The 12,315-nt window shown below is 43.2% G+C and overlaps 1 protein-coding gene across 1 annotated transcript in view; it reads left to right on the top strand.

Annotated features, from left to right (window-relative positions):
- The window catches only part of EFHC1 (EF-hand domain containing 1), a 65,398-nt gene that overhangs the window by 43,295 nt on the left and 9,788 nt on the right, over positions 1 to 12,315 (top strand). Inside the window, exons 7-9 of the mRNA XM_036415272.2 lie at positions 5,154 to 5,294; positions 7,896 to 8,109; positions 8,473 to 8,620. Of these exons, the coding sequence (XP_036271165.1) occupies positions 5,154 to 5,294; positions 7,896 to 8,109; positions 8,473 to 8,620 (503 nt within the window). The remainder of the gene's footprint in view (positions 1 to 5,153; positions 5,295 to 7,895; positions 8,110 to 8,472; positions 8,621 to 12,315) is intronic.

Below are 12,315 nucleotides of genomic sequence, written 5' to 3'. Positions count from 1 at the left end.
TGCATTATTGGTCTATAAGCAGATTTGTGATGTAAAAAAACAAGCTAACCATCATGAGCATGTTTCTGAAAACAGTGACACCTCCTCAAGAACCTCAGGTGGGTCCTGCAAGAGGTATCCCAGAAGAAGGCATTGCTATCAGAGGAGAGGACAGCTCCATATATGTTACTGTCCCTCAAGACCTTCCAGGGGACAAGATGTAGAGTGGAAGACAGTGATATTTAGGTTCAGACCCGTGTAGGCCTAGACTAATGTGTGTGGTTGTGTCTTAATTTTTAACAAAACAACAAGAAAACAATTTTTGAAAAAAATTTAAAAATAGTGAAAGCTTATAAAATAAGGATATAAAGAAAAACATTTTTTTACGGCTGGACAATGTTTGTGTTTTAAGCTAAGTTTTATTATAGAAGAGTTGAAGTTTTTTTTAAAAATTCAAAAAATTTTAAAGACATTACCGTAAAGATGAAATTATTGTTGAAGAAAAATATTTTCTTATAAATTTAGTATTGCTTAAGGATACAGTGTTTGAAAAGGCTACAGTAGTGTACAGTCATGTACAGGCCTTCACATTCACTCATCTCTCACTCACTGATTCAACCAGAGCAACTTCCAGTCCTGCAAGCTCCGTTCTTGGTAAGTGCTGCATACAGGTGAACCATTTTTTTATATTTATAGCATGTTTTTACTATACCTTATCTATGCTTAGAAATGCTTAAATACAGAAATACCACTGTTACACTTGCCTATAGTATTTAGTACAGTAACATGCTGTGCAGGTGTGTAGCCAGGAGACTAGGTTATGCCATATAGCTTAAGTGTGTAGTTGGCTATGCCTCCTAAATTTGTGTGAGTGTGTCCTATGATGTTCACGATACTGAAATCACCTGATGACGCCTTTCTCAGAACATATTTCTGTCATTATAATACACTAGAAGCCCGTTGCAGGAAGATTCTTGCAATAGGGCTTCCTGCTGCGGTCGCTGCCCCGCCTGCTTCCCTCCCTTCTCCCCCATCCTGCTTGCTTGCTTCTCTGCATCTTTGCTCCCTTCTGCAGCGCTTGGCTTCTTTCTGTGTGTCTTCAGTCTTCGCTCTGGCCTTGATATGCAAATTAAATGCCATCTTGGTTGGGTTAATTTGCATACTCACCTTGATTGGGTGTAGTGAAGGTGCAGTCACTTTGCATGTTTTCTTTTATTAGGTAGGATGACTGTACCTCTTGCTATCAGTTTTTTTCCTGATAGCACTCTCTACCATTGAATATGCCTCACCCTCAAATTTTTGGCAGCATTTGATAGAGTATATAAGAAAAAATACCATGGGAACAAATCTAGATTCTGATCAAGCAAACTATTCCACCACTTTAGTTTACAGATAAGTGTAGTGTAAGATAGCAATCCAAGGGACTTTCCCAAGGTCATATTGCAAAGTGCAAGGGTGAGCTTTACCTAAGCAGAGGGTAGAATGGAGAGGGATTGTAACAGAGTGGTGCACCTTTTGAGCCCTTTGATCCATCTTTTGAATTGATAAAAGCTTTTGAGCCCTGGAATACTTTTCCTATTCCATTCTCATTACCATAATACCTTTTTTCTCCTAAACTGTCTTCCAAAGAAAGTAAAGACTTGGTTAGAGAGCAGAGAGAAGTGAAGAACTATGTAGATGTTTGTTTGTTTTGCCTATCTCAGTCACTCTGTATACTAAAACTAACTACCTCCATATATGTGGCCCAGTGCCAGGACTCCAGGGATATGGGCTGATATTTAGGGAAGGTCTTCATTCCAAGCAGAGCAAATAGGTGCAATTCAGGAAAAGCAAGTAGAATCCTGTTGAAACACAAAAGGAATTTGAGAGGAAGGCACTCAGAGGCTTATAGGTATCTCCCTATTTCAAAATCTCTCAACCTCCACCCCTATCCCCCAACCAGGCTGCTGCCATTGTGTGTTATTGCAGATGCAAAACAAGTTCAGATCCCACCACTGCATTTCTGCCTGGCCTCCAGAGTAATGCAAAACTTACTAGTATTTGGCATCTCACACAGGTCCCTCTGTCCATGGTAGCTTGTATCTTCATTGAGCAGTGGTATTGCACTTGGAGCAAATTAGATCATTGCCCACGCACCACATCCTCTGTCATAGTCCAGCCATGATTATCACATCACTGCAGCCCTGGCAAGTGGAGTGCAGGGTCAGTGTCCCGATCACTGCACCTTGAACGAGCATGGCAGAGTTACTGGGTTTTGAGGGAGCGCCCTATTGCAGATGGACCAGGGATCTTATAGAATAATTTGTTAAACATGCCTGAACATAATTTTAAAAAGATTTGGGAAAGGTATCTACTAGTACACATGAAAAGCAAGGTACAAGCTGAGTTTGCTAACAAAGCATAGCAAGGAATCGGAGAAAAAAGAACTCTGCTGCTTTCTAGCTAGTATTGACAAGAGAGTGGATAACATCCTCAAAACTACTTAAGCTTTGGGACAGACAAATCCTAGCATCCTAGAGTGATGCTTTCAGCTCTTCATGGAACCTGAATGAGAAATGTAAGCTCATCCTATGTACCACACTACTCACCAATGAAATTGATTTGGAGTTTGCTCCTTCACTAGGAAAGGAGAGTTCTGTATGAACAAGGAATCTGAGTTCTCAGTACAGCTGTCATCCCTCTTTTGTGAGGCAAAACTCAAGTAATAAAAATATTAGAAATGTGGAAGTAAAGGGGAAAAATGAACCAAGTTGATACCGTTATAATTAACTAGTTATTAATAGTTGGAAATGGAGCAAAGGGGGAAGCCAGAAATGATAAGCTTGGCCATTTGGGAAGCTTAACCAGGAAGCTGTGATTTCACACTCTAGAGTAGGGGTGTCGAACTCAATCAGAGAAGGGGCCAAAATCTAAAATCCAGCCTAAATCGCGGGCCGAATGGTTTACTGAACAGTCATAAACTGTCATTGTGATGGAAACGCAGGGGAGTGCAGTGATGACAGCGCGGTGCGGGCAACATTGCAAGGCCTGGCGGGACAGATTTGGCCCGCGGGCTTTGTGTTTGACACATGTGCTCTAGAGAAACACTGGTCCATTCTGTGTAGAACACTGGGGGAAGGGGCCCAACAAAGGGGAGATAGATGCATGCGCAGAGAAGTTGGGATGACTAAGGAAGGTTCCTGTCGGTCACACCTGGGAACAGAATGGGTGTGGCTAATGCAAGCCCATGAAAATTTGGGTTTGCATAATCCCTTAAAGGAGTTTGCTCTCATGTTGCTCCTGTGATTCTTGGCTCAGGGGGCACTCTCGCTCCTCTTCCTTGCTTTTGCCCTTGTTTCCTCCATAGCCATGTGGCCCTGAAAACCCCGCATGCAATGGACTTATGGACTGCAGCAGGAAAGACAAATTAAGCTATCCTGATGCTGTATTGGATTGTGCCAACATGGAATGGAAACTCTGGACACTGACTCTGATTTTAGCCCTGCTATAGCCAAAGCTACACTTCTTCTATGGCATGACTGAGGGAGAGGGGACCTTGGAAACTCAGGGATATAATTCCACACAAATAAAAATTACTCATTCTACCATATAAATCTCAGATTTTTTTTTTTTTTTGAGATATAAGAATTCCACTTCCACGAGCAACAGGTAGGGATAAGGACTCCCCCCGACCTCCCCCCGCTTCCACCGATAACAAAGTCATGCTAGGATGGTCATGAGGGCTAGGATTGGGCTCAGGAGTAGGGCCAGGTAAGGGTCAGTGGACATTAGCAGTAGTTTCACTGTAGCCCTGAGAGTTACTTTGTAGCATTAGCAGTTACTGTGTTTCCCCGAAAATAAGTCATCCTCCGAAAATAAGACCTACTTACAGATTTCCTTCTGAGTGAAATATAAGGCATCCCCCCGAAAATAAGCCCCCCCCTAGGCTAAACATGAGAGATTTGGTCCACTGATTCTGAAAGAAATGGAGTCACAAGAAATTCACCAGGAAATTCAGGAATTGGATTGTTATGATGATGTTCCAGAAGATGATGACATGATTGTCATTGAATAAATGAGTAAATTCTTGATACTGTAGGATTCACAGTTTGTCTGGTTTGTGTTGACAACTACTGTACTACCGTACCGTATACAGGTAATAAATTTCCTTTATTTTCATTTAACAATAAATGTGTACCATATTCTTCTTCGTGGAAAAAATAAGACATCCCCTGAAAATAAGACCTAGCACATCTTTGGGAGCAAAAATTAATATAAGACACTGTCTTATTTTCGGGGAAACAGGGCACTTCTATGAGGGATGATCAAGGTACAAAATCTATAAATAGCCCTGGTTGGTAAGCTCAGTGGTTAGAGTATTGGCCTGCACATCAAAAGGTTGTGAGTTCGATTCCCAGTCAAGGGCATGTACCTGGTTTGTGGGTTTGCTCCCTGCCCTGGGTTAGGGCATGAGCAGGAGGCAACTGGTTATATGTCTTTCTCACATCAGTGTTTCTCTCTCTCCTCCTCTCTCTCTCGCCTCTCTCCTCCGTTCCTTCTTCTCTTCCACTCTTGCTGAGAGGCAATGGAAAACATTCTCAGGTGAGAATTAACAAAAAAATCTCTAATAATAAAAGCATAATATGCTAATTAGACCAGACGTCCTTCCAGACAACCTTCCAGACAAAGCCAGGGCTCCAAGTGAAGCCTGACTCCCAGGTGCCTGACAGTGGGAGGGTAGCCCGGGTCCCGGGTGCCAGAGGGAAGACGATGCCTGCAGCCGGGGGAAGGAAGGCCTACTCTTGCACAGATTTCATTCTGACCTACACACTCCCAGGGGTCCTCAAACTTTTTAAAGTGGGGGCCAGATCACGGTCCCTCAGAGAGCTGGAGGGCCGGACTATATGAACTACTAATTCCTACTGTAACACCTCGGCTGCGCTCACTGCCCAAAAAACCTGGCGGGCCGGATCAGACTCCTCTGCGGGCCGCATGTGGCCCGCAGGCCGTAGTTTGAAGACGCCTGCTCTAGTCTATAATAAGAGGAATGGAATATGCGATGTGTTATTTTTTCTGACTACATTTGTAAATATTGAAATATATGTTAAATGTTTTCTAGATTTTTCAAAGAAACTTAGTCACTTTATAATTTTTAATACAAATAGCATCTGCTTCTTGCTTCTGTATTTCTTCAGGAATTACCTCCCTATAACGGTTTTGGACCAGTCGAAGATTCTGCTCAGAATTGTTTTGTTCTCATTCCAAAAGCTCCGAGAAAAGATATTATTAAAATGCTGATGAATGAGAACAAGGTGCTTCGTTTTTTGGCTTCATTGGTGAGGATAAATTTTTTTTTCTGTTGATTTTTTATTTATTTATTTGTTATTTATTTATTTATTTATTTAAAATAAATTTTTATTGTTCATATTATTACAAATGTTCCTCCCCCCCCCTCCATTGTTCTCTTCCACCAGGTTCCCACCCCCCCCTGCCCTCTCTCCACCCCCACATTGTCCTCATCCATAGGTGCACAGTTTATATTCAGTCTCTTTCCACATCCCCCTCTCCCCTTTTCCCCATGAATTGTCAGTTCACTCCCCTTCCATACCTCTAATTCTATTATATTCAACAGTTAATATATTGTTCATCAGATTTTTTTTTTATTTCCTTGGTTTTTAGATTCAGTTGTTGATAGTTACGTATTTGTTGTTCATAATTTTTATCTTTATTTACTTTCTCTTCTGAAAGAACCCCCTTCAGCAATTCATATAATTCTGGTTTGGTGGTGATGAACTCCTTTAGCTTTTTTTTATTAGTGAAGCTCTTTATCTGACCTTTGATTCTGAGTGGACCACCAGTTGGTGACTGCTGCTCTGAAGGATGAGTCCCCAGCCCCCTTTCTATGGCCCTGCCTGTGGCCCTGCTTAGAACTTTGTATTTTATTCTAAGTGTGATGGGAAGTCTCTGGAAGTTTGAGAAGAAAGGAGTGATGTGGTTTGATTTTTATTAACTATACTAGAGGCCCGGTGCAGGAAATACATGCACGGGGGCAGGGGTTGTCCCTCAGCCCAGCCTGCACCCTCTCCAATCTGGGACCCCTCGAGGGATGTCCAACTGTCCGTTTAGGCCCAATCCCAGCAGTTGGACATCCCTCACACAATCTAGGACTGCTGGCTCCCAACTGCTTGCCTGCCTGCCTTCCTGATTGCCCCTAACTGCTTCTGCCTGCCAGCCTGATCAACCCCTAACCACTCTCCTGCCAACCTGATTGATATCTAACTGCTCCCCTGCCTACCTGTTTGCCCCTAACTACCTTCCCTGCAAGCCTGGTCACCCCAACTGCTCTCCCCTGCAGGCCTAGATCCCCACCAACTGTCCTTCCCTGCAGGCCTGGTCACCCCCAACTTCCCTCCTCTGCCAGCCTGGTCACCCCTAACTGCCCTCCCCTGCTGGCCATCTTGTATTGGCCATCTTGTGTCCACATGAAGTTGCATATTATTCTTTTATTAAATAGGTTAGAGGCCTGGTGCATGGGTGGGGGCCATGGTTTGCCCTGAAGGGTGTCCCGAATCAGGATTGGGGTATGGGACAGCCTGGGCGAGGGGCCTTTGGTGGTTTGCAGGCTGGCCACCGTCCCCGTCTACCCAGGGATTTATCTTCTACAATTGAAACTTTGTAGCCTGGAGCAGAGCCAAGCCTCCCGCTCACTCCATGGCAGCAGCCATTTCTGTTGGAATTTATTTACCTTCTATAATTGAAACTTTGTAGCCTGAAGTGGAGTCCTAGGCTGGCCAGGGCTGCAGAAGCTTGGCTTCCTCCATCACCAGGGGTAACCCTAGCCTTCTGCTCTCTCCAGCTCTGTGACTGCCGCCATTTTTGTTGGGATTTATTTATCTCCTGTCATTGAAACTTTGTAGCATTGAGTGGAGGCCTAGCCTGGCAAGGGCAGAGGAAAGCTAGGCTTCCTCCTTTGCCGGGGAAACCCAAGCCTCCCTCCTGCTCTCTATGGCCGCAGCCATCTGGTTGTGTTTATTTGCATATTTGCTCCTGATTGGCTGGTGGGCATGGCTTGTGTGGTGTGGCTTGTGGGTGTAGCTGTAGTGGAGGTATGGTCAATTTGCATATTACTCTCTTCTTAGGAGGATTGTGGATTTTTATTTTATTTTAATTTTATAGGGGTATCCAATCAAAAATGTTTGGAAGCTGTTAGATTAGGGAATGTGGAAATTATTTTACTAAGAGGAAACCCAATGTCTTTCTGCGGTAAATGAGAAATTATTATAGAAGTCCATGGTCTGAATGAGAAGATATCTGTGAAAGGTGTGAAATGAGAAGATTTTAGTCAAGAATAAGCATGTTTGTTTTTAAGCTTGTTCCATCTGGAATTTGTGGCTTAAAGGTTATGTGATCACTCTCAGTGAGTTGAATTAGGAAAAGTCTACATGATAGTTTTTCAGAATCACTTTCAACTCTATAACTCCTCACTTCTTAAATTTTCTTTTAAAATTATGTATTGTATATAAATGGATTTGTTTAAAGAACTAAACTCACCATAGGGCTCACAAAGTTGAGCCTAATGTCAAACTGGCAGCTTATGGACGAAAAGTGGCGACTTATGTGCTTTGTTGGTCTGTACAGTGCTTGAAAGAATTGAGGTCTGTGTTTTCAAACCAGGGTTTTATACAGTACTCTACATTTCTATTTTCTCATGCAAGATCTAGCAACTTTGGGCCTACATTCCCATGAGGCAACAATCAACTGCAGTTGAGTTGGGGTGTCCTTTCCTAGCCACCAGAGTCCCTCCTATGCTATTCATTTATATTTCACTTTATGTAGTAGATGTACATAATAAACCTAATCCCTGTACCTATTTTATTTGGGGGCATCTAGGTAGTTCATGTACCTTAATAATATCTTTTTCTCCCTCACTTTTCTAGAAATCCCCTTATCCAGAAGACAAAGGCCGTCGATTTGTATTCTCTTATTTTCTAGCCACTGACATGATCAGTATCTTTGAGCCTCCAGTTCGCAATTCTGGTATCATTGGGGGCAAGTACCTTGGCAGAACAAAAGTTACCAAACCACACTCTACGGTGGGAAACCCCATCTACTATAGCCCTAGTGACTTCTTCATTGGCGCTGAGATTGACGGTAAGTCTAAACCCAGGTTAGCCTTTCCGATTAGCCAAGTGAATTAAATAACCCTTGTAAGAGACAAGTAGGCTGCATTCTAGCAGAGACAAAGCTAATATCCTTACATATGTGGTCCAATGTCTTAATCTCCTTTCTTTTCAATTAAACTGTAAATTGGTTGCATTTTGAGGGCTATAAATATAGATCCTGAGCTTCCTAACACTGAACAAATGACTGCATATAAGTTGAGAGAGCTTTGGAAGTTCACTATGCATGCATGTGCATGTCTGTGAATTTGTCATTTGAGGATCAGTATTATTTTACCCCTGAATGCATGATAAAAGCATAACCAAGGGAAGTGTATCTCTGCCTTCTCCCTAGTGTTTGGCCACCAGTTCACCATCCTGGATACAGACGACTATGTTTTGAAATATATGGAAAGCAATGCTGCCCAGTATTCACCAGAGGCACTCTTGTCGATTCAGAACCACATTCAAAAGCGAGAAGCTCCTGCACCAGAGTTGGAAAAGTATGTTTGATTATCTAGGGAGCATTTTGGCTCTGGCACATGTGAGATATTGAAGAAATAGTTCTAGATAAATTGAATGGGTAATCCCATTTTAGATTTTCAGATTTCCTTCACCATGTAGGAGTTAATAGTCATACACAGGTTTTCTGGGTCCAAAATAATAAGTAGTAACTTAGAACATTACCAACTTTATCTGTTTAGCAAATAACTATTGAATGCCTCGTATGGATCAAATACTATCACTAGGCCCTTTTTATCATAGTAACCAGAAAAGAAGTTGTTCCTTCGTGGAGTTGGCATTCTAAGCTGTGGGTGGGAGATAGTCAATAAACAGCACAAGTAAATTATACAGTATATTAGGTGATGCATACTATGGAAAAGTGGGGCAAAATTAGGGTGATAAGGGTTTCTGGAAGGGGGTTGGATTGCAATGGATTGGGGAAGGTGACACCTTGGGAAGGTCACTTGAAGGTAAAGGAGTTAGCCGTGTGGATATCTGGAGGAAGAGCGTTCTGGGAAGAGGGAATGGTGAGTGCTAAGGCCCTAGATAGCAGCATGCTTAGACTATGCAAGAAACTCTGGCAAGAAGTAGGCCAGTGGAAGTGGCTGTAATGAAACACATGAGAGGAGAAGAATTGAAGGTGGAGTTAGAAAATAAACAAGGGGCTAGATCATGTAGGACCTACTAGGTCTTTGGAAAGATGCTGGCTTTTCTTTGAGTGAAATGGAGAACAATTGTGGGGTTCTGAATAGAAGAAATGGCAAGATTTGATACATATCTTAAAGAGCTATTGTGTTCTGAACAGGTTAGGAGAGACATCAGTTAGGAGAATGTTGCCATTATCCAGGCAAGTGATGATGGTGCATGGACCAGGGTCGTGTCAATGAAGGCGGGAGAAATGGTCTGATTTTGGATGTATTTTGAGGGTAGATTGCATAGGGGATATAAGAGAGTAGTTAAGATGACTGCAAAGTTTTGGACCTGAACAACTGGAAGGAAAGAGTTGTCATCATCTGAGATGAGGAAGATGTTCATTTGGGATAGAAGAGGGTTTTGGGGGGAGGGGAGGATTTCAGTTTTGGATATACTAGGTTTACCATAGTTATTAGATATCCAAATAGGCTGTGGATGTATTGTATAAATCAGGAGTTCAGGAAAGAGTTCTAGACTAGAGATGTAAATGTGGAAGTGCTGTCATATAGATAACATTTTAAGCCACAGGACTTAGTGAAATCTCTCTAAGGGAGTCAATGTAGAAAAAGAAGAGTTTCAAGGACTGTCCCTGAGGTCCTCCAACACTCAGAGTTGAGAAGAGGAAACAGTAGGACAATTAGTGAGGCAGGAAGAAAACCAAGTGGGTGTGGTATTCTGGAAACCAAATAAGGAAAGTATAGACTTCCCTTTGCACACCAGTGTGGGATTATAAAAACGACTGTGCAAACAATCTTAATAAGCAGTGGGAAATTTACTATTGTCCTGTGACCTTTCAAAATTATTGTATAAACATGAAAAATCTGATGGTTATAAATATAGGGAAATAAAAAAAATAGTAAAACTACTTTTTATTTAGTACATTATAATCTAAAACATTGGCAACATTGAGAATTAAAGTGTTCCATTTCTTTGTAAAAAAACTTATCAAGATTAGTTTGAACAGTGCTTGCCTTTTTCTCATCATATAATTTATGATACAGTGCGAACATCTTTGCTATGCTTTGACAGATTGTCACATTGCTTTTGAAATTTGGATTAGATTCCAGCATTTTATTATTTTTGCTTTCAATGCTGCAAAGTATCTCCTAGAGTCTCTTTTCTGACAGTGAAATATAATATCTCCAAAAGTTATTTTAATGTGAATCTTTTTGCTGGTATCTGGGATATGTCCATCCTTTTCATTGCAATTACTTTCCTTGCTTATGTCAATAAGTTGGCCTTCACTTAGTTCCTCGGGCTGCACAGTGTTAGCAGCCCCAGTGAGCTGTTTCCTCTATAACTCTATTATACTTCATTAGAGGCCCAATGCATGGATTTGTGCACTGGTGGGGTCCCTTGGCCTGGCCTGCGGGGATCAGTGGACCTCCATGCCGCCATAGCCCAGCCTTACCTGCCACCTTTTCGGGTTCCAGCACACAGTCTGTGTCAATCCCACATGCACGAAGTAGTGCGTGAAGCAGCATGCAAAGCATCAGGAGGCTAGGGAGGGGCCCAAGTCCTGGTTGGCCCTGTGCTGCTCACGCTTATCCTGGATCCACTGTGCCTGCCACAGCTTCCTCGGGTGCACAGGGGGAGTGTCCATGGGAGAGGCTCACGCAGCAGCTGCGCTAGCCAGCTGTCAGCCCTTTGTCTGACTCCTGTCAGCTGAGTAGCACTTCTGCTGTGGGAGTGCATCTGCCCCCGGTGGTCAGTGTGCATTATAGCTACTGGCTGGTCATCCAGTAGCTTAGACTTTTATATATACAGACTAGAAGCCCAATGCACAAAATTTGTGCAAGGGGCTTGGCCCTTGCAGCCACAGTGGCTTGCCTCAGCCCTCACAGACCCAACTTTGTCCAGGTCATCTGGCTATCTGGTCTAATTAGTATATTATGCTTTTATTCTTATAGACTAGAGGCCTGGTGCATGAAACTCATGCCTGGGAGGGGGTGTCTCTCACTCCGGCCTGTGCCCTCGCACAATCTGGGACCCCTTGGGTAAGATCCCTAGGGCTGGTGGCGATCAGGGCCTATTGTGGCTTTCCTTGCTCCAGCTGCCAGCAGCTGATCCCACCCCCACTGCTGCCACTGCTTGCCATCTGATCTGTGTGGCACCCTCTCCCCCACCACTGGTTGCCTCCCTCTGCAGGCGACAGGCATGGGGTGTGATCGCTTTGCTGGCCTGGGCCTCCCTCTGTGGGGTGATTGCTGGCCAGTCCTGCCCATCTGCCACAGAGCTGCCAGCTGGATGGCCTAGGCCTCTCTCTGCAGAGCGATGGCGGGGCCCCCTGACCAATCACATTGCACCCACCTTGGCTGGCCTGGTGCCGGTGTGTGTCCTAGCGTGATCGTCTGACAGTTGTTCTGCTGTTCAGTTGATTTGCATATTTTTATTATTATAGGTAAGAATTTAAGTACATAATACTTCTAGCATTATCATGTTTTATTTCATTGCTGCATTTTCATCTTTGTTGGTCAGTTCTGTTTTGTAAAACGTCATGGGATTTATCACTGAGAGACAAGGAGGCAACTTAGCTGCACAATTGCAAAGTGTGAACTGAAAAACAGGTGCCCAGTGACCAATCCCCAACAGACTCCGAAAAAAGTGATGTGATGGCCACTGATCGTGATGTGCACCTGTTATTTCTGTAGTGATTTAGTAGGCTGACAACCCGACAGTGAGTTTGCACTTGTTGCGGTTACTCACAGCTAATAAACCGTGGTGACTGAAATGTGAACCATGTTGTTGAGAGACTGGGCAACTTAAACAGCAGTAACTGAAATTTGTGCACATCGCAAGTGAAACTCACCTGTATATGAAGACAGAATGATTCATTTTGTCCCCTGGGGAATGTAGCAATGTAGAGGACAACCAGGATTTTCATAAAAAGTTTCAGTTGAATGGGAGGGTGGGAAAACCTGATGGGAGTGGATTAAAGAGGGAAGGGGGAAGAGAGGAATTCGAGAATGGAAGGATAGACAAATATTTTGAGGAAGCTTGA

The sequence above is a fragment of the Pipistrellus kuhlii genome, unplaced genomic scaffold (genome assembly GCF_014108245.1).
Source record: "Pipistrellus kuhlii isolate mPipKuh1 unplaced genomic scaffold, mPipKuh1.p scaffold_m20_p_5, whole genome shotgun sequence".
NCBI classification, from domain to species: domain Eukaryota; kingdom Metazoa; phylum Chordata; class Mammalia; order Chiroptera; family Vespertilionidae; genus Pipistrellus; species Pipistrellus kuhlii.
The sequence above is the reverse complement of the archived record's forward strand: the minus strand, read 5'-3'. Positions and strand labels throughout refer to the sequence as shown.